General features: G+C 37.6%; 1 protein-coding gene across 3 annotated transcripts in view; it reads left to right on the top strand.

The window, feature by feature from the left end:
* Nucleotides 1–23278, top strand: part of AGPAT5 (1-acylglycerol-3-phosphate O-acyltransferase 5) — a 58261-nt gene that overhangs the window by 18130 nt on the left and 16853 nt on the right. For all 3 annotated transcript variants that reach the window (XR_012628020.1, XR_012628021.1, XM_074861700.1), the window contains exons 4-6: nucleotides 4796–4885; nucleotides 12481–12571; nucleotides 21858–22019. Coding sequence is in view for 1 of the 3 variants with exons in the window: in XM_074861700.1 (XP_074717801.1) it covers nucleotides 4796–4885; nucleotides 12481–12571; nucleotides 21858–22019 (343 nt within the window). In the remaining 2 variants the exon portion in view is untranslated. The remainder of the gene's footprint in view (nucleotides 1–4795; nucleotides 4886–12480; nucleotides 12572–21857; nucleotides 22020–23278) is intronic.

A 23278-nucleotide genomic window follows, 5' to 3' on the forward strand; every position in this document is an offset into this window, starting at 1 on the left:
GTAGATGGCTTTACCTCCCTAAAATCCTCTCTGAATTTGTCATGTCTATTCCTTGCTTTTTCTGAAAGCAGGACTGTTTCTATACAGAAATAAAATGTAGAGGGGGATATTTTTGGAAGTATTGGTATGTTTTGCTAGGTGATCAGAAAAGGCTTCACAGTATTTATCTCAGGATTTAGATAGGTGCTTAGCTGTTAGAATAGAAATGTATTGTTTTGGGTAACTGTTCCAAAGTGTCTGTTCAATAATATTTTCTCCTTTGGCTTCTTAGATCTTTACCTGTTCCCTGAACGTTAATCTGCTTTCTGCTCCCCACATACACTGCCGCCACCCAGACAAAGAAAAGCAAAAAACACTCAGTTTGATTGAATTGACTGTCATCCCTGTCCAAGAGGATGGGGGATATTGAGAACACTACTATGCTGGATATGATTTGAACTATATATTAGTTTGTAAAGAAATGTATGAAGAGTATGCAGCTACAGACATATGTCTGAATAGGAGGCTTTACTGTCTCCCTCATCCTTGGCTGCACGTTTCTCACTGCTTGCACTCTTGCATCTGTAAGTTAAGTCAGATCAGTTGATTGCTAGAACCAGCAAAAGGGGGAAAGTTTTGAATATACAGCCATGGGTGGGAAGAAGTGAGGAGGCAGTAGATAGCCCTTGTGTGGCCATTGACACTGAAACTGTGCTTCCAAAAAGCTAAGGTAAGTTGGATGGGGTTTAGAGAGCACTGGGCAAGGGGAGGTACAGATCCATGAACTGCCTAACTAATATGCTGAAGAAAAGGAAGTGCCTTTCCCAGTGATCGGATGTTGCCTTCTAGCTTGGGTGTAGGTACCTAATTGGAACAGAGGTTCAGAGTCTTGGATCATGTCACATATGGTGTCCATCGCTAGGGTGTGAACTGTCTCACCATTTTATCTTAGAGCACAGGTAGTGGTTGAGGTTCCTACTGTCTGTTCATTGTGTAAGAGGTTAGAGTGTCCCCCGAGATCTTGGGAAATCTGGGTTCAGTGTTTTCAGTTTGATGGTTGAAATTGTTTGTTGTCTCTGGATGAGTGCCTCAGTGAGTAAGCTATAAATCTAAGCTGGAGCATGGGTGGTTGCCATCCTTTCTTCTAAAATCGCTATGTTAAGAAGAGAGTAAGCTGCAGAGGAAATAAGAAAACTGTTCACAGTTTCTTTTTATTGGTGGGTTTGCTGTCCCAGTCCCCTAAATAAGTATGGACTGTCATACCATATCATACCTCACGAAGGGTATTCATTGGGAGAAGATGGACTTCTCTGCTCTCTAATGCTTGTCCCCATTAATGACTCTGATTCTCTACATTTTTCTTTCACTAAAGTGACTGGTCTGCTGCATGGAAATATTTTGCTCTTTGTCCTTGCCTGTAGTCATTACGTTGGTGGTGATTTAAGTCTGCTTTAATTAAAATACAGACAGGATATATATTCCATCCGTTATCACTAGGTGTCCAGAAATTTTTTTTTTCAAGATTTTGGAAAATTACTATTGCTATTTGGAATATCCGGCGCTCAGTTTCCTGACTGCTATATTGACTGTTAAAAGAAGGTTCCTGTGGAAATTAATCTGAACGTAGCCTACATTTTTAATCAAAACATATATATTAAATCTGTTCAGCTTTGGATTCCTCAAAACTTAAACTTTCTACAAGATTTAATGGGGGATGATTATATATATTTTTATATATTTAATTCAGTGACACAAATGAAGGGCAGCTTACTAACAGTGGTGATGCGTGTGTGTTTAAATGACTGAGACGGGATGCAGCAGGACTGAAGTGCAAGCTAATAGGTATTTTTATCGTTTTTATCACACCAAACAGTGCAAAAACATAAAGCACTTCCTGCCCTTCCTGTTGATGTTCTGTCAGTGATGTCACTTACACTCCACTAAAAGTTTCCAGAGCCATGCAATTACGCCATGCTCACGGAATTCATATTCCCTACCTCAGGTAAACATCCTGTTTGGAAATAAACGTGCTCTGGATGTCCAGGAGAGCAAAATTCAGGCACAAAGGAAGTATATTTGTAAACATAATCCATTGTTGACTGAGAGAGGGGCTTTTAAAGTGCAGCGGAAAAAAATTATAACTTTAAAAACAGTACTTCCAGAAATCTGTTTTGAAAAGCATTCATATATTTGATCTCTTACTGAAAAGGAAATGCAATACAAATTGGGGAATTTGAGCTATATACAATTGCATAACTGGCATTCTTCTTTGGAGGCAGCTATCTAATAGCAAGAAAAGAAAAGAATCACTTAAATTAACCTGTTATGTTCCAGGTTTGATTTCTTAGGTAGAGCTATTTCTTTTCATAAAACTGGCTTTATTATTTTTGGGTGGATCTTAATTTTTTTTTCCCCCTATCTTTTTCCACCAAAATGCAGCTAGCTCCTATTCATCTTACACCACCTGGTGAGGCTGGGTTGTAATTTTGATAAACGTTTTTGATATCCCAGAGTTTGCTTGACTTTTTAACATAGGAAGTATGTCTTTGTCTTTTCTGTTATTCAACATCAGCTTGTGCACCCTTTTGGTTGTTACTGAATTTTTAGCCAAATACATAGCTAGTATGGCATCTTGCCTCTCTTTAGCTTTGTAACCCTGCGCCATAGGGGAGCTGACATGTTTATGTAGTTGGATTGTATGCAGCAAATGGTGATCTTAAAATATGTAATTTGTCTGTTCTTACGTTACGTGACTGTATACTCATATTTGTTTGAGAAGTACAGATCTATTTCTGAGCATTAAAATGTCTGAGGTGTTGTGGTGTCCCTAAGCAAACTGTGCAATAGTAACTTTATTTCTCCAAGTTCACAAATTAAACAAGGAAAAGGTGGTTCAGTATTTTTCCAGTTTACTGCAGCTGGTTAGTAATTTGATAAATGAAGGAAGACTTTGATTCCAGTCTTCCCTCATTTATCAAAGTTTGACCTAGCTGAGCTCACATAGAATGATGACTTACCAATTACATGGAAGTCTTGTATAGTAGATGCATTATTTCTCATACCAAACTGAGTTTGCCCTTCCTGAAAGCGGTTGTTGTAGTGAGTGTCACTGTACAGAATAAGACTTACACTTCCCTTTAATGGTGTCAGATCTTAAAAACAGTGTTACATGTGGAGTGTGTAGATAACATGTGGCGCTCTGTTTGCTGCACAGCTGATGGAACATTTTTCTGTTCGTGCCATTATCTATCCAGGACTGGTAAACTGCTTGTGGGATGGTGCTGGTATGATGCTCCAGCCTGCTAAAGGCCAAGCTCAGTGGACTGGGGCATTCTGTTCTTGACTTTGGTCCCCAGCCAGCCACAGCAGCACAGCTGAGTGTTGCAGCTGGCTGCTTCACCTTGGAAGGGAATCACAGGCAATGATGTTAAGACAGAATATTTAAAATGGAGTTAATGTACTGCTGACTTTCTGTTCCTTTTTACTGCAGCTTTTGGAGAACACTTAAAAGTCACATCAAATACCACTAGCAGCTGCATGGCTGTCTCTCCACGCCATGAAAAGCAAAGGCTGAAAGCACTTTGCATAACAGTCTCTTCTGTCTGCCTCCTCCTACCCCTCAAACTTTATTCCTGTCCATGCCATGCAAATAAAATAATAGCTCCCTGCACACACACCACCACCCCTGTTTCTACAGCGTACTGTCTTTTCCTGAGATAAGAAATTTGAATGAGGTTCAGCTCTTAGTAGTTTTAATTTTACTGTCACATTTCTGTTAAAAGTTTGTAAAACCATAAATGGACAGAAATTATCTGACAAATCCTAATGCCAAGGGTCAGGGTGGGCAGAAAAGAGTATTACTAAGTTAGAGAATCAGTTAGAAAGCAAATGAAAACAATGTACCTTAAAAATTAAATTCTGTTATTTGGAAGCTATATATTTTATTTTATGTTTTTTTCAGAATTCATTGTGTCAGTAGTTCTTTTTGGAGAATGTTTGTTTACATCCTCTTGTAACTATAGTAGATAAAGTGATGGAAGAGGGAAATGATGAGGCAAATTTTCTTTATAACCCTCTTTGTGTGTACTTTGCCATAGTCCTTTTACTGAAGTTTTTGTGATAAATTGTGTGGAACAAGTTATAAAATTAATCTTTTCCGGGAAATGGTCTGACTTTTTATAAAAATTTTCAGTAAAAATGCTTTTTTAAAGTCTTTGACTTCTAAACATTTTGTGTTACTTATTCAATTATTATCTCTGTATATAACTTAAAAGTTTGATTCTCTAATAAAGTGCATGAAAGTTTTCAATACCTATGCTAGTTACTTCTGTGCTAGTCACAAATTTTGTATGTAGAGGTATGATACTTGTAGTTCCAGTATTTGCATTAGTCACTATGTAAGACTGGGCACATAAAATTCAAAATGTTGACCTGTAAGTACTTGTATGTGAGTAACTTCAGTTGTGTGATTTTTCCCTTGACAAGTTAAGCTGCTTGTCAGTGTTTTTGGGTATAGATCCCAGGGGTCAGTTCCAATGCTATCTTCCAGTTAATTATTTAACACCTTTAAACAGGGCACTTCAAGTGTATTATGCCTTTTTTTTTTTTTTTAGATTTGATCTTTATTTAAACAGATTTTAAGTACATTCAAATGTAAAATTAGTTGCAGGTGCTTTCATCCTAGGATAAAACATCTTGTGGGCAATTTGCAGCATGAGTCATAAAGGTGACTTGTCATTGTTGTCTTGTTTGTTCTTCTGTCAACTGTTCTACATTAAACTCCTTAAATATTTAATACTTTTTTTTTATCTGTTAGCATGGAGGAGTCTATGTAAAAAGAAGTGCCAAATTCAATGAAAAAGAAATGAGAGAGAAGTTGCGGGCCCAGATGAAAGCTGAGACTCCGGTAAGATCATACCTTCCTTCTCGTTTCTTTGACTTTTTAATGGCAGAGGCGTATTGAAGAAGTGAGCCATGTCAGATACCTACAAAGTACAAGAAGGTAATCATGGATTTGTTTTCTTCCTGTATTTTTACAGTTACTTTCTGTGATTAGGGTGATACCTCTAATTAAATTTAGGAAAATTTGACTAGTCCTTTATGAATGATGCGAACTTCATGATTCTGTCTGTAGAGGGCAGGGGGGATCTGGACTAAATCTTAGAACATGAGCTATAGCACCTTCCTTGAGAAACCACTGTTAGTGTTCCCTGTGTTTCAAAAGACAACATTTTGACTACTGTATGTGTGTCAGAGATTGGTATTCTTGACTTCTGAAAGTCAAGAACCATTCTTCCCAGATTTTAATTAGTCATCCCAATGATCAATCATTTTTAATGCCAGTGACATTGTAGAACTGAGTAACTTTGTCTGCTATGCCTGGAGGAGAAAACAAACAAACAAAAAAATAAAAACCCTGAACTCTTGATAATTTTCTATTTGAAGGATGATTGTTAGTGCCAAGTGACTTTTCTCATGACTCCCTGTATGGTTTGTGGCTCAGTGGTTAGAATCACTGTGCTTCGCTTCCATTACTTGCTGTGCATTAAAATGTTTTCTGCGTTTTTGGCTAGACTTAAGAAAACCAACTCAGCAAGCCTTGATATAGAACAGTTACGCTTTAATTTTATTTAAAATAATGTGATTATGACTTGCCACTCCAAATACTAAGTGGCAACCCTTTTGTAAGCTGAGGCTTGAGTAAAAGGTGCATAGGTTGTTTTGAGCTTCACAATAGTTGTCTTTTTTTTTTCCTTTTTTGGAGATAGTGTGTTTATGATTGTGCATGTGTCTGTGTTGAAAAAGTAAACTGGCTTTATGCTTACCGAGAGGCTGAAATGGGTAAAGTGTCCCTGTTTAAGACAGTGCTCAAACTCATTTTGTCTTGAGCTAAGGTTTAGTATGAACAGGGGTGGATTTTGTTTTTAAGATAAGAAAGTGGATCTATTTACAGTTTTTAGCATATAAGTTACAAAGACCGGAAATACATTATGACAACTAAACTTTTGCTGTGCAGTGTCTAATCTAATGATGTCCACATGGAGAAGATGGTCATATTCAACAGTGGTAACTTGTGCCCGCGTTACCAGGGAGGGTCCTGGGATGTGAAAAGGTTGCATTGTGTTAAGTTATTTTCTGTATGTCAGTGGCAAAGATTCTACTTTCTGTAAAACTTGCAGTGTCATGGAATAAGCAAAGACAAATTGCAGGATGTATGAAATATTTGTAGTGACCCCCTAAGCAATTGCTCCCCCTGCGGAGTGCTGGTCAAGTTCACTTTAGTTACTCTGGATGAAATATCCTAGCAGGGTGTTTTCCTGCATAGGCCCATGGATTTTTTTCTAGCTGAAGGGACAGCTTCTGGTTGAGCCTGGCTTTCTGGCTTCCCTCTGCACTCCCTAAAATGCAGGGGTTTTTTGTAATAATAAGGTTTTGATTGTGGTAAGAGTCCTGATTTGAACTCTGCTTTAGATCAGCCTCCTTTATAGAAACATGGATTTTTTTTTTTTAATACAATCTTAGGAAGATGTGCCTAGAAGCTTGTCTAATTCTGCATGTCTTTGGAAACTTGCAAATGATGTTCAATGTTGCTGCAGTGCTATAAATTGACTGGACAGGCTAGTGTGTGATTTTTGGTCCGCTTGGAATGTAAGGGGAGGATCAAGCATAAAACTTTTCTTTAAAGCTACATCTGCTGTAGGTTCTGCTTTCCATGGTGGATATCTACATGTGATTAATAAATGAAATAAATACAGAAGGCTTTTTTCTGGAATCATCTTTCTTCTCCTTCCTCAGTTGTGTGTGGATTGGAAGCCTGTACCTAACCTATCTAAACTAATGCCAAATGAATTTGGGACCACTTGGGTATTTTATTTTTTTTTTGTGTAATTTGGCTATCTGGAAGTCCAGTGGTGTTGGAAATGGGCATAGAACCTGGATGTGCCTACCAGGCAGTTGTTGCCATTTTCCTCATGTTATCTAGGGTAGCAGTGTAACTGCTGCAGAAATTAATTCTGGTTTAAATCTCTTTCAGTCAAACCGTATATGGAGTGACAAGTTTTACAAAACCAAAGCTGTCAAAAACCTATTTACTGAGACAAATGTTTGCATCTGCTGGGGTAAAAGACACAGACCATTGAGTTGTCATTTGAGGGAAGACTGAACTTTCTATAATCCACTTTATCTGAGAATTTAAGTGTAGATGCTGTAAACATCCTTTAACCTACAATTAGTACTGAGAGAGGAACGTGATAACCTGTGTCCTTACTGCGTTATTCATGAAGAAACTTCGCAGTTCTGCAACTTAGTGTGACATTCTGAAGACATTTTAGTCAGTAAAACAAGTACACCCTGAACTCATCAGCTTCATGCAAAATTAATTAATTTACTACTCTGGAATTTTTATTAAAATTTATGCATTGGATGCTGTAGCTCAGGGTGGGTTTTTCCTCAGTTTAGTGAGCAGGTGGTGTTGCTTAGTCATTCTGTGCATACGTGGTGGAGTTCTTTCTTTAATGTAGTATTAGAGAGAAGCTTGCCTTTCAGTTGCTAAGGAAAGAATTATGTGCCAATAGAGAGGAGATGGATGGCAATCAGTGTTAAGGGTCACTTTGTTATTTACAGTTTCTCTCCACATACAGTTTAAACAAAAGAATCCAAATGATTAATGTTCAGTCTCTCTGGAGCCATCCCTGTTCCCATTAAGAAACTGAAGACATGTAGGAAGGCAAACCCAGTCTTCTGTTCTTGTTAGTGTAGCAAGCCCTTTACTGTTGTGGTCCTTTTTTTTGTTTGTTTTATAAAAAGTAAATGGAGGTGGAACATGGACAGGAAAAATAAGGCTACCCCTTGGCCTCTTATATTTGCAGTAGAACCAGACTAGTGATCTGGTATGTGTCTTTTTGTGTAGGGACAATGGACTGCATGAAGCTCCTTGCTCACCTTGACTTACCACTTATACCCACCTGCCTGCCTTACACAGCCCCCCCTTTCCTGCCCTGCTGTTTGCAGTTGGTCCACCCTTTCTTCCCAGGTGCAGTGCAGCAATATTAGATATGCCCAAAACTGATGCTAGACTGAATAACTGTTGCAACTGTGTTTTCTTAGTGGGGACCCTGAACTAATAAATTTTCTTATTTATGTCTGGAAATAACTTTGCTTCTCAAACTGTCATTGAAGTATACACCCAAATGGTTCATTATTAAGCCTTTTGTTGTCAAAACTCACTTGAAATGATATGGTTTTGTTTAAAATGCCTTAAAATCTGATTGTTAACAAATTGCGATCTTATGCCTTGTTGGGAGAGCAGAGACTGTCATACAGTTTGAAGGACACTTTTGTGTTCATGTTGTTTTAACGTAAGCCGTAAAAAGATAAATGCATTTCTCAATGTAACAATATATCCAGCTGACACTTGATATACTGAATCTTCTTGTTTTATAAAGAAACTTCACTCTTCTGAACAGCAAACTATTCAGTTTGATAACTGAAAATGTAACTTTTTTTTTATCATGTATCAAGAGTAGGAAATTGCATTCTGAGATGCCAGATTTAACCCAGTGCAGCTGATATTTAGCTGGTTACTATGTGTTTTGTTTTGTCATTGGTTCAGTCACAAAATAAATCTTTGCCATGTGAAGCAGTGAAATCAAACAGTAAAAACTTGGAGGGTACAGATGCATTAATACAACTTCTATAAGGCTTAATGTAATTATTTTGTCATATAGTTAATAATTTGCAAATCCCTAACAACTTCTTTGTAAAACCTGGATGTCCTTGCCTGCTTTCTTCACATCACCTCTTGTATTTCGTTCCAATTATACCAGATATGCTTTCTCGTACCGTATCTTCTTCAGTTATTGATCTGAATGTTGTTGTTTCTCATCCAGTTCACCAGAAGCATATCTTCTGGGCAGTGGTCTAAATGGATTCTGTCTAGTTGTCAGGGTGCAATAATAATAATATTAAAAGTAGGCAAATGCATTGTTTAATATAATTTTAAACTTTGTTAATAAAAATATTTGTTTTCCATTGTCACCCACCTGGGAACAGCACTGCATATGCAAGATATCTTTAGTAAGTAGTTACCATCTCTTGACACCCTATGTTCTTCTACGGAGTGGCAGCTGCTCTCTCCAGGACACCCTCCAAGGCCCTGTCCGTGGCCAGGTTTTCTCTTTATCGCCTCTGCTTGCTGAATGATTATGGTATCTGGGCTGACTTTGTTCTGTACTCCAGAGACTCGTGTTGCTTCATGCCCCTTTACAGTGATGCACCCATTCCAGCTCCTTTTGGGCACTCTGAGCTATCTCAGGGACTTCCACAGCTGCCTTACTCCCCCCTCTGGAAGCACAGCTCCTCTTGGGGCCATTGCTGTTTCTTTTTGCCTGGAAGACATTGACAATACTGGAGAAATGAATAGAGTTGCTATTGGGGTGAAAGCAGTTATCATCCATTCATTTAATTTGTGGATTGTGGCAAGTTCACTGACATTGTGCTGGGGACTCTGTGAGTAACCCCTGACTCTTTTCTTGTTTTCTGGCTCCAACAAGAGTCAGTAGGGTTCTACTAAATGATTCCTGATCCACTCCTTGAAGCTTTCAAATTGATGAGCGATATAGCAAGTGTATTGACACCCACCCATTACTCGAAACAGGTGTGAAAATACCATGTAACTGAACACAGGGGCCTACTCTGCTTGGGTTAAAATTGGTACATCAGTGAATCAGGGACTATGGTAATGCAAAGTTTTCTATGCCATTTTGAACACGAGCACTGTATTTTGCAGTCACTGTGATAAAGTACGTAACTTTTATGTAGCTAATTGCCCTAAATGAAAAATTCTATATAAAATATTGCCTTAGCTGCAGCTAGTGTTTCTAGGCAACTGAAATGCTTCTACAACTCAACAGTTCTTAATCCAAGATCAGGGAAGCTTATTTAGTTATTAAAATCTTAGAGATTTTAAGATTTAGTTCTTACAGTCTTTAGAAATAGTGCTTAAGGATTTAGCTTCTGCTGCCCGTGGTGGGAGAAAAGCCAGTCAAACAAGTAGATTTGGTAGGCTGAATTGCACTGGCAGAATATCTTTGTCTTATACAGGACTGTATGTGAGTATAATTAGGACATCTGTCTACATTCATGAATTTTACTCAGGTAAAGTAGTCTTAATGAACTACATATTAGGTTAATATATGCTGAACTTAAAGCAAAGACCACTTCTTTGTCTTGTAGTTATGTTTTCAGTTCAGAGATAATTCAGATTCTGGTCAACAAACCTGTATGGCTGCTTGTGTTTAAGAGGTTTACGAGAATAATTAAAATATAATTTCAACCCCTGCTTTGTATTACACACGTAGGACTGGAGTAAGCAGATACTATTCTCTGTTGTGTAATCAGCTTTCAGTGGCTGATTATCTGCTTTGAAGACTGGTAATGTTGTTGCATGCTTTTAAATGCTGACCTCTGTACCAAGAATGGTGTTCATATCCTGTGTGCTTCACTTTCTTTGCTCTGTCAATTATTGTTACAGCCATAGTATTACCCTTTGGAGCTGAGCATTCAGTCTTTAAGTAGGGGGAGCAACCTCATCTTGAAGTACCATTTTAAGGATCCAGATTATGTGATTTGAATATAAGAACATTTATGAAAAGAAAAAAAAAAATGCATCTGGATTTGAGTATTATGCCCTTTCCAGCTAACACTGAAAAGTTTTACTTAGTCACTTAAATATCTCAACAGTGTACTTCATAGATGAAATGTATACATGACTGGGGGAAGTGTGGACTGAAGCTGGGTCTAAGGATTCCTGTAATCATCCCTGTGCTTATGCTACTGTCATGGTATAAAAAAGTAAGCATCTCACCTCCTAAACTCATTTTCTTTTGTTCTTTCCCCACCAAATCTGTATACATCTTGGGTTTCTGCCAGTCCTTGAACATTCTCGGACTTCACCTGCCTCTGCAGTCTTGCCAGTTCTCTGCCTCCTCAAACATGCCATGGAAAGTGCAGTCTTTCCTCTAGCTCTCTTTACTCCACTCTACTGACACTGGTTTTGCCATTCTTAATATTTTTTTTTAATTTTTTCCCTGCCAGATTCTAGGCTACGTACGCGGTTCTCCTCTTTCTTGATTTCCTGCTGGCTTCACTGGTTCAGTTCCTAGATTTCTTCCCTCCTCTGCATTTTAGCACATCGTTCAACCTTCCTCACTGTGGGGTGATTCTAGAGACTTTGCTTGCTGGGTCCTGGCTTTCTGCATTCAGCCTTTTTTTCTAGTTGTTCTGCAGTCATTAAGTGCATACCAGCATGCTCTGTTCTGTGGGCCAGAAGCACAAAGTTATATCCCTGTGTGTCTTTCTGAGTTTTTATTTAGCGTTGCATCTTTTCATGATGTGCACTCCCGCTTGTGAGTGTCTTCCTGTACTCACTGATAATCCTCCTTGGACTGTTTTGTAAATGCACTATCTCTTTGTTTCAAATATTTCTTGAGACTCATTTTTGCAAAGATAACAGGTAGTTAGTCTTGGCACAGTAGGCATGACTTTACTGTGAATGTGTCATGTTCAACTCCACACTAGTTACCATTTGTGGCTGTAGCCTTTTCTTCTGCAGATGAGCCCCCAGTATGAAATTTTCACTGTTTAAGTGATGTTTTGCATCAACTTTGTATGTAGGAGATAATGCAAAACACACCAAAAAAAAAAAAAAAAGAGATGGAAACCTCTGTTCTGTTTCAAAGGCAAATGGAAAATGTATCAAACTTGACTGCTTCTATTTGGGTACATAATTTTACACTCAGATATACAGATACTTTGGCAATCTTTACCTCTGTAATTATTTGAGAACCCAGAGACAGGTATTGCTGAATAGGCAAGCAAACTAATTTACTTGGGAAGCCTAACCTTGAAGACATGCATGCTTAAAGGAATGTGACTTTAAAGTTCAAATGATGCTAAACTATGAGTTTAAGTTCATTATATATTTAATACCTAATACAGTGAGATGCATAAAGGCACATAAGGTAGCTGATCTATCATAATTTCAATTAATAGTATTTATGATTATGAATGGAATTAAATTTTTATTTCCGTATAAGGAAAGACTAGATGCAAGATCAGTGTTAACGAAAAAAATATAATTTAGGTCATCTGTGACCTATTTGACTGTCTTTTCAAAATCTCAACAAAACTGATACTCTTGTTGATATCAGCTGCTCCTGACTTGCTCACTGTGGTTGACACGTACTATCTCCCTTCCTAAATCACCTGGGCAACTTCCTATGGTGTACATTCAGAGGAAACTATTTTGAACTTCGAACAGTAAGTTTCATAGAGCTAAGAAATTCTAGGTCAAGTATTCTGATTTTCTTTGGATCCTTACAGTAATTGATGGTGTGAACTAAATACAATATAGACCTATCAAGGGATGATAACTTCTATAAAAGCAATCGGCTTACATTCATTATAAGAACTTGTCTGTTTTGTTTCTTTTTAATCCCACAGATGTATTTAGTGATTTTTCCAGAGGGGACTCGTTACAATCCAGAAATACCAAAAGTCATTGCAGATAGTCAATCATTTGCTGAAAAGGAAGGTAAGCAAAACAAATTTTGAAATCCTTATTTTGTTACAGCGTTAACAAATATTATATAAAATTGTTATATAATGTGAAGATGAGCTCACCTTATCTGGACTATTAAGCCTGCCTGATTGATACTTAAGGGTTAGAATAGCATAAACCAGTGTTTCTCTTACCACAGAATAAGATGAGAGTAGCTTACATACAGACATTTCATGCATTTCACATTGTGCAAGAGTATTAATTCTCAGAAAAGCTCTCTTCACTTCTTTTCTTGCTCCTTCAGGGACCTAAGAATTACCTACACTGGATCAGGGCACTGTTCTATCTAAGTTGACATTATAACTCCAATTACAGTTGTTACTCGATACAAAGAATGTTTTGCTTAGAGATTGTTGTGCCTTAAAAGAAAAAGTCTTCCATCACTTAATTTTTAATTACTGTTAGTACTACCATGGCTTTCTGATTTTGTTCCTCTCTCACCTTCCAGTCTTACCTTTCCTTGGTTGAACTTTATTCTGTGGTCACTTTGATTGTTGGCATCATCTCTGTAACCACAGATGGAATTACTTCATCTTTGGAAAGGCTTGCAAAAAATCTGAAGTCCCAAGCTTTTTCATTTTTTCTCACATCTTACGCACAATACAAGTAAACTTTTAAGTCCAGCAGTTCAGTGAACATGTTTCCTGGCTTTGTTTTTTCCTGTTGACCAAAAGTGAAATAATTCACTCTGAAGGTAAACAAAGAATAACAAATAGGTCTGGTAAATTCATTTCTGTGACACGTTGAAATTGAATTCACAAGTCTGTGAATCAGCTTGTTGATATCATCAAGCTATTAAGTATTGTTAGGTCTTGTCCAAAAGGATACATGCTTTCCTTCTCCCCCTTAGAAAGAATGGAATTTGTTTGCGTATATGAGAGGAGAGCTTAAGTCATAATGTATTTATTCATCGTTTCAGTTTCCTGTCGGAAATGAAAGTCAAATATTTCATTTAGGTTGGCGGTTCTTTGAGGGTTCAGAGGGGGGTGTTTGAGAGGGGGTTTTTTCCTTTCTTCTCCTTTTTCAGGGAAAAAAAAGGGCTCTCATTGTCTTTATTATTATTATTTTAATAAACCTAATATCTCTACAGTCTGCAAAACAGTATAAAACACTGCTTTTGTGCTTTAGAGCACCTGTTCATTTCTTCTAGTGCTTTTCTCTCCAGTATTAGTCTGCTTTAATTTTGTAAGGGTTACTCTTTTAAAAACCTCTGAAGACAAATATTTATTAAAACAGGAAGCATCTCCAATTCTAGTGCAGAATCCTCTCGATCTGCTTTTCCCCACTGGTAAAGTCTTTTGTTGTTGGTCTCTCCTCAACTTTTTATATCGAGAGAATGGGACGCAGTCTGCATGGGACCCTGCTCCCCTGCATGTTTACGTAAAGATTTGATATTCACTTGAATTAGAGCATCCCTCATACAAGCGTGCTGAGAAGCAGGCATGGCTGACACTGAAAGTCTCGTACCAAACTACTGTGATGACCAAGAGCCACGAGGCCTGTACCAGTACAAGGGACATACCAGTACATCTGGGAGCTGCAAGGATGGGGAACTCCGCATGGCCACCGGCAGGAGATGACACGACTCCCTGGGGTCCCGCCATACTGCTGTGCATCCGTGCTGGCCCTGGCTTCCACTCAGCAGCCCCAGTGCCACCATGGTCCTGGCTGCTGGCACATGCTGGGGCTGCAGCATGGGACCTGTGACCAAACACCTCACCAGTTGCTCACATGTAGTTTGAGTGCTGGCTGTGCTCCTTGCAAGCTTGCAAGGGCTGTTGTGTGACACTGCTGAGCTGAACTAAAAACGCACAGTTGCATGCTTGTCTAAAAGATCCCGGAGGCAGCTTATTTTGTAGAGTTTTAGGAAAGGTAGTAATGCCCAGTAGTTCTATCAGTCAGAGCGATGAAGACATAAATTACAGTTTAAAATTACAGTTTAAAAATTGCCCTTCATTTGTTGTGGGGATATAAAGAAATCTGGTAATTTAGTCTTGTCATCTTAGTATATTTGTTACAGAGAACAGTGCTTCAGTGTTGGCTTTACAGATACTGTTTTGTAGCTTGAAATGTAAGCTTTAGAATTATTTTTTCCTGTATTTTTGCACAATTTTGTGTTGAGAAACTAGTGCAAGTGTACTATTGGGAAAAGTGGTTTATTTAAGAAGAATTAAAATTCAAATTGATGTTAGGACCAGACATATTATACCCAAAGATAACAAAGCTATTCCTAGAGCACAGGCATAACTCATGTTTATCATGCTGTCTGAAATACTGTTTTTGACATAAGTGTGTGTATACATTTTAGTAGTTTTGCAGAGAGGAAGTATGAAAAAGTTTGGAGGGGGGGGGGTGTTTACTTTTACTCTCCATGGGCTGGATTCTGTTCTGAAGAAGGTTCATTGGTTTAAGCAGAATTATTGGGCTGAACTTAATTACCTGGTCTTAATGTGACCAGCTGATGAGCTACATCTCATATCTTGATGTTCTTTCTAAGTAAACACCAGTTTTGGACACAGTTACTGCTTCTTTACGATTGGTCCTAGGATCAGTTCAACAAAAAGAAATTAGGTTGACATCCAAAGGAATATCTTGACATTGCTGGTTTCAACTATTATGTCTTTCCTCAGTGGTATGAATATATAAATAAATCTTATGTGTCTATGAATAGGATGGAAGGATATTACACAGTGAAAGAATTTAAACGTGATTGAGGTCACCCTTGAAAGAAAGGCAACTTTTTAAAATACTGGTAATACTTCATCTTATAGTTTGTTCTGCCATAGGACTTGGGTTCTACACAAAATCTTGACTCCTAGCAAGAGCAGATGGTTTTCCTCTTTCTGAAACACAGGCAAATCAAGCACACGGAATAGATCCAATAGATCTGGGTAGATGTGGGTATGAGTAAGTTAAGACTGAAGGCTATAAAGCACAGAGAAACTTCTAGGGAAGGAGTGGGTCTGCGTCCTTTCTTACTATTTTTAGAAAGAAATAAAGGATACAGTAAAAAATTAAAACCATGAGTTGGTCTTTCCAATTTGTCATTAACTACCTTGCCAAATTCAAGTTGAATGTACTGCCAGGTTTTTGTTTACTAAAACCAAGGAATGCCAAAAGCATCTAGAGGTAAATCTGATAGAATTAGGGCATTAATATTCATGGTTTTCATGCTGGATACATGCGTATCAGCCCTCAGCACTGATAGGTTTGACACAGCAAAACTTTAATTTGAGCTCTATTGTAAGTTCTGTCCACATTTGTATTCAATGCGATACTGAAAGTTGCTTACTTCCAGGAATACTGGTTCTGTGGTGATGAACTGAAAATGTTGTTATCTAAGGGTAATGCTAGTACCCTCAGAAACTGACAATTACTCATTCTACATGTTTTACAAGTGGCAGAAATTCCAGTCAGATCAGATTCTTACCCAGGATTGAACAGGAAAGATTTTAAACTCAAAATACATTTGTTTGATTGCATTGGGGAAGGAAAAATGCACTTCCTGAAGTTTAAAAACAAAAGCAAAAATTATCTTTCAAGCTAAGTTGTTTGATTATTTGTGCTAGGATTAATGCAGGAGTTATTCATAGAACAAGTTAAATTCTGTGGAGTTCAGAAAATTAATTGGGTATTTATGTTTGTTGGCCAAAATAGCAATATTTGCTGGGGTTTCACAGCCACAGTAAACCACATAAGCAATGTTGCCAGAATACCAGATGAAGACATGTGTCAGGTTTTCTCATTTCTATCGGAGGCAAATGAAAGCCCCCACTTCCAAGCCAATGGGGATATGTGCCATGTAGCTGGATTTGAACCTAATATACCTAGTTGTCCTCTCCTGATAGAAAGTAGGTGGCTGTGTGAGATGATTCCAGCAATTGCTACCAAGACAGGCTCTCTCTTTCTGTGAGTTTCAGTATGGTTGGTGACTGATGTGTTTCTAATAGGACATCTTGTAAGATTCTCATAATCAAATTAAGTATTTCTTCCTCTGCTCTCTCAAAGATCTAAGAATGTGACAGCATGTGTGTTGCCCCTTGTCTCCCGAGCTTTTTGCCTTCCAATTTCCTATATTTAAGCATATAGCCAGTAATCTTAGTTTAGAGTTCGCTTTAGTTTTCCATTGTGTGGGAGTAGTCAGCTAACATGATTCCCATCTTCAAAATCTTATCAGTCATTCAGTTGACTTACCTATTGGTGACCCCATTTAGGCTCTGATCTATTAGTTTAGGCATCTTAAAAGTGCAGCAATTCTTCCACACTAGTCAGTGGGCTTCAGTTGCTGAGTCCAGGAAATTATAATATGTAGGTGGCACTCATTTTTTCATAGGGATTTAACTCTAATCTTGTCATAATGGTAGAAGTGGTAATTTTTTTTTAATGTATGTATTTCAAACTGTAGATCTTTTGAGGCTGGGTCTTTTTAATGGTACTGGACTACAGAACAGAATTTCTACAAAACCCACAAAATACATGATTATTATTTCTTGTACCAGCTTCTGGTATAAAATTTCTTCCATTTATATGTTCCCAAAATATGTATGTATTGATTTCTAATCATTTTCTAGTAGTTAAACCTTTATAATATTGCAAACAAGCACAAATTTCTTAGGTTTAGTAGGATATGGATTTTATCCAAATGTTAAGAAATGGCATTTTAAAAACTTGAAAATAAATATGAATAATCCAAAGCCCTCCTACTATTGCTAACTCTGAAAAGTCAAAGAGAAAGGAGTAATAAGCTTGTTAAATTTAACTTGGTTTGCTTTTGCTGAATGAAGACAAAACAGTCTTCCCTGGTGAAAGTCATTTATGGAATTTTGTATTAATGTTTGATTTTTAAGAAAGGTCATTTAATCAAGCAAACATTTCAGGTATTCATTTATTATCTCCCTTGTTTTTATGCAGAGAAGTTGTAAATGTTTTTTGACACTAAGTTTATCTTGACTAGTATCATGCTTTCTGCTAAGATGTTTGTACGTGCAGGATATGCTTATCTCAAAATGGCTTTTACAGATCATGTAAAAAAGAGGTATTTCAACTGACCTAATCGAAAATGTTTCCCTTCTAGATCTTGGCACTGGTTTTAGATGGTATTTTAAAGCAATCTGAAGTATTTAATATCCATAAGTGATATTTGGAACCGTCTCTAAAGAAAATAGCTTTTGGTGATATTTTTTCCACACACTTTTGTGTAAGCAAGCTTGAAGTAAAAGTGCACAGTGACATGTGGAAAGGAGAATATAATTTTAAAAGAGAGTGGCGTGTGGATCCTGAGTAGCATTTGAGAGATGTACCATTAGGATGAAGAAAGGATTTCTGTTATTAAGTCATCCTTAGAAAATTAAGTTTAGGAAAGCAAGAAGCTACCTTGTATTTCTGTAGATACTCATCACAACAGACAGTGTACCAAAGTTTGGTGTCTCCCATGTTTTGCTATGGGATGGTCATATTCTTCATGAGGGGATTACTTGCATTTCTTACACTTTAGTTCATGGTAACAGAAAACACTTTTTACAAGAGTATGCAATGTTTTAATACTATTATCAGTTGAGTCCTGTTTATGTAAGTTGGTGGAATACTAGCATACAAATGGATGAGCTCTCCCACCATATGTCATTTTATACATCTAATTCTGGACTTTGGTTTAAATAAGTAAGGCTTCAATCACTGGGGGCATTCCAGAAGGCTGGTGGGAACTCGGTGTTGGGCGGGTACTTGAGACACCCCACGTAATGCAAAGCTTTCAGTCTAATAGCTCTACTGCACACAAATACACATGAAAAAGGAAAAATAAGGAACGAAAGATCTAATTAGTATTGAAATCAATTATTTTTCACCCTGCTTTCAGTTGTTGTATTACTGTCAAGTAACATGGTTTTATAGGGGGGAAAAAACCCCTCAGACTGATTCTGACATCCACTTTCAGTGAGCACATAACTTTTGTTAATGAAATGTGGTCATGCTCACGTAAGACGCATAGGGTATTCTTAATTTAGAGCTGGGTTTTTTTTATTCTTTTCATTTAAAAATGTGTGTGCACGTCAGGGGTACAAATATGACTAATGGGAGTCCAAGTCTGAACACGTAGATGGTTTGCCTGCACAGTACAGCTCTATGAGGTTTTGGCCTGGATGAAGGGAAAAGGAAGAGCGATCTTCTCCATAGAGTTGTATTCAGTTATTATAGATGTAACTTCACCCTGAGAGGTTAGATAAATGCTGTTTTGTTTGGTGTTTTCTCTTCATTTGTGTTTAGATGAAAAAATCAATCCTATAGATGTTAATGATTTGGGCCTTTGTACTTCCCAAACTAAAACCTTACTTTATTTCATTCCGTTTTCTTGCAGACTTTCTGAAGTAATTCTGCATCTTACTGTAGTCTAGTAAACAGATGGTATTTGAAGTACCATTGCACACTGTATTTCCTCTGATTTTCACATTATTTTTCTTTTTTTGTTTATCATTTTAAAGTTAGCTAACATAGTAGAGCAAAGCTATAGCATTTTAAGGTAGAGTATTACTTTATTAGACATCTAGTTAATTTTCTTTGGCATTGAAAATAAAATCTCATGACCTCAAATACTTTGACGGAGAGTCCTAACAGTGTTGCACAATATTAAAAACAGTTTAAGCACAGTGTGTTTTGTGAATTGGATGCAGGCAGCTTGCCAAGGTAACTATACTGCAACTACTTGGGTTTAAATTCTGTTATGTTGATTTTAGCAAAGATCATCAAATAATTGCAAGAATGTGTGGTTAATGTTTTTATAAAACGGATTTTTTTAAAAGGATGTGCTGAACTCCTGCTGTTGCTGCGTGTTTGTCATGCACTGGAGTGTTTCTGAATAGTGGTTTATGGACTTTCATTATTGATTTTAATTAGATGAATAGTCATTTTGTACTTAAACCCTTCAAGAGTTCCGTGGTAGCACATGGAGTAAGAGGGGCTTATTCTACAGTGCCCTTCAAAGATTGTCACTGACCATCCTCATCACCAAAATTGGCCATGGATTCAGAAAACTCAGCACTGAATAGTCTTGGATACCTAAATTTGTCTAGAGGATTTCTCCTTTGTCTTCCCCACAGTAATAGTTTGGTTAAGGGGAAGATGAGTTGGGCAGGAAAGGAATGGCAGTGTTTTTACAACATGTTTGGGAAGTTGGCTCAGCAAGAGCTGTCTTGAGTGTAATGTCCACACTAATATCGTTGCTGACACAACACTAGAATATTCAGTGCTTCATTTACAGAGTAAACATTTGGAAACATAACATAACTAGCTGTTTGATGTAACAGTTCACAAGCTAAGAAAACACTACCACCATGTTATGCTTAAAAATATTTACATGGTCCATATAACATTTTGCATAGACAGTTACTGCTATTGCCGGTAAAGCTTAGAACAATGACTTCAGAAGGAATGCTAGTAAATAACCTTTTATCTCTGTGTTCAGACAAGGAGATTCTTAGCAAATGTTAAGAAATCAAGATAATGATTTATGCTGAAATTTTCAACTCTAAGAATGGTAGAGCAGTTTAGAAACGAGCATTATCTTACAGTGTTCAGTAGATATTTTCATGATTTTAGATCAAAATATGCTTTGCCCAACAAGGGCAGTACAAAATTGGGACATAATATAGTATCTTTCTGCTTGCAAAATCAATTCAAAAGATATGAAAAGCAATACCACAGTACTTTGGTTTAGAAAAAGTGCTGCTTCATCTATCAGGAACCAATAGCACCAATGGATGGTTCATTAAAAATGGACTGAAGAGTAAGCCAATGAAAAATAAGACTAGAAAGGAATAGTTGCAATTCGATCCTGATCTTTGAGAAAGATACACATCCTATAACAAAATAGTGAAATTTTTTGCATAATACGCTTTTTTTCCTAGAAGCACTTTCAAGTAAGTGTGGAAAAGCTGTGGTCAGATCATGAAAAGGTTTGGGGTTTTTTTTGTTTCTTTTCATTTTGAGAGTCAGTGTATATCAAAATTCTGGAAATAGAACAAAGTTTATACTTTTGAGGCCAGTGTATTTGTATGTTCTTAAGTATTCTCTAGGTGGAAGTGGTAAGCTGAAGTAAATATAGATATAAAATACTGTTAAGACTTGCAGAGTGGTGTTAAACCTGTCGTTTTTGTGTCCTTGACATACCAATCTCTGTGTCTTGGCCTGGGTGGTTAAAGACAACAGTTGATTTCTGTGACTATGGATTTGTTAGTAGCCAGGTCAATTGTAATAGGTTGTTTGCAGGGAAACAGAGAAGATTTCCTCCTTGCTGTCAGTTGTTGGTGCTGTATTTTCCCCCTCCCTGTGTAGTTTTCTGCTCAGATGGTGAGTTGAATCAGCTGGTGGAAGGGGGGTGCCAGAGCAGTATAAGGTTAACAACAGGAACAAGCACACAGAAAAGAGCAGTAAGGGAAGCAACTGCAAGGATAAAGTGGAATGTCCTATTTTCTATAGTGGCATGTCATTGCAGTGGGCTGAAGTTGTCTTGAGTCTAACTGCTTTCCCCTGTTCTTCCTCAGAGTGAGGACCCTCAGAGTAACTGTATCTAATGTCCCAGAATGTGCCATTAGGAGAAAGAAGCAAAAGCAGGGGAAGCTAGAATCTGTAGTAGAAAATAACAAAACATATTGAAATTTCTGATAGCTTGCTAGCTTTGGAGAAACGTAGCATCCTGTTTAAGCATGTATAGTTTAAGGCAACCACTCTTGTTACCATGGGGCAGTATTAGGATTCAGTACGTTGACAAAATTGGTTTGGCCTTTGAAAGTAAAATGCTGGATGAGCATTAGACATGCTTAAAATGATCTGTGCTTATGCCTCGCCTACCAAATCTGTTCCTGATACAGAATTTCAGGAGGTGATGTCCTGTGTGTTTAGTATTTTTCAGTTAATTTGCTCTTTCTTTTTTTACCTCAGTTGGACAAACATGAACAGTGAAGAGAAGTGCTGTTCCATTGCTTACAAGCCACATTAAAACCATCACTGCTTCTAGAGCAGGAGCTGTAAAAAGGACTCTTGTTGAGCAACCTTTTTGTCATTAATATCCTTTAGGATTTCTGTTTCATCTTCTACATGTGTTCAGCATATGCAGTGTGTGCACGCTCTCTCTCAATTGAGAATTGAGATTAAAAATAAACTTTTTGTGATTTTGAGTAAGGGTGCTACAGTTCCTTGGCATGATGTTTGTTTTGTGAATGTAGTCCAGTTTTCTTTCAAACACTGTAATTATCTTTTTTCCCTCTAGGACTTGCTATATTAAAGCATGTGCTAACGCCACGTGTGAAGGCAACTCATGTAGCCATTGACTCGATGAAAGACTATCTGGATGCAGTGTATGATGTGACTGTAGCTTATGAAGGTACTGTGGACCACAAAGGGCAAAGAAAACTGGCGCCATCTATGACAGGTGAGTTGATGTATATTAGACATGTTACAGCCATATGCTTGTTAATACACAGAACCAACTTCAGGTGCTTTGTAATGCTCCGAAGATAATTTCCGCAGTGTTTCAGCCATATTACCATACCTCAGTAGGGCATCGTTCATCAGTGACTAGGCTTTACAATAGTTACCTGTGACATTCCTGCCCTCCCTTCCTTATTCCATGCAGAGAGTATTTCTGTAGTCAGATTCTGCATACAAGTAGTCTTTGGAGTCAAAATGAACTTGAGGCCATAGGCAGCAGATGCCATTTGCCTTCATATTTCTTCTAGCACTGGGATTTGGCGTCATCATAAATTCTCTCTTTCCCTCTGCTGTGCTACATATGTGTACATGTGATCTAATTGCTGAAATGCATGTATTTTAAAGGGAAAATGTGTAGTAATAGTATTTTACTGGCAGTTCTTCAAATTGCTACACATAACCGTAATCTTGCAAACATTTAACAGCATTTTATGCAAGTGGGCTTCACTTGCACACCTTAAGAGAATGGGGTAAATTAGTTGTATATTCCTTGAGTAATCTAACATACTACAGACAGAGAGCTTCAGGTTTGCTATTTTTTTTATTATGCTTGGTGGTGGATTGAAATATCTTTTTAAGTAATTCATTTACCTGTGTTGTCACTGGAGGGCCATATGTCATCTCTCTTTCCAGTTGTAGTTGATGTGTTACTCAGCCATATCCGTGCATGACTGACTGTTGCTAGTTGTCTCAAAGTGGTACTTTTGACTCTTTTGCACTACTGATACCAAGTGGAATAAAAAGCCACAATAGTTCCACAGAGCTGTTCAGACTTCTGGGCAAGAGATCAGTGTTGGCTGAGGGACCTGCAGGGAACTTCTTAGATAACTCTTCACTTCTCGGCTGGCCCGGTGTCACTGGGACTTGTTCCTTCTGCTGCTAAAAATAGTTCGTAGTGCAGCGGTTTCCATGTCACTTCATAAGCAGGTGTTAAGTCCTTGAGGTGGTGTAAAGTTTGCATGAACTCCTTCCAGGTGCTAGTTGCTTAGAAGTTCTGGAATTGTCTATTTTTACATTTTCACCCTGTTTAAAATTATTCCAGATAGGTAAGCAACAAAACTGCTAACACTGTGTATTAATTCAATACTTGTGTTGTACTGTAAGGTCTTAGGATGGTTTTATTTTATGTATGTTTTGTTCCCACCAGGCATTTTTTATGGCTAAATATCAAAAGTTCTTTTTATGATTTAACATTTTTTA

Source organism: Strix uralensis, chromosome 3, assembly GCF_047716275.1.
Source record: "Strix uralensis isolate ZFMK-TIS-50842 chromosome 3, bStrUra1, whole genome shotgun sequence".
Classification (NCBI taxonomy): domain Eukaryota; kingdom Metazoa; phylum Chordata; class Aves; order Strigiformes; family Strigidae; genus Strix; species Strix uralensis.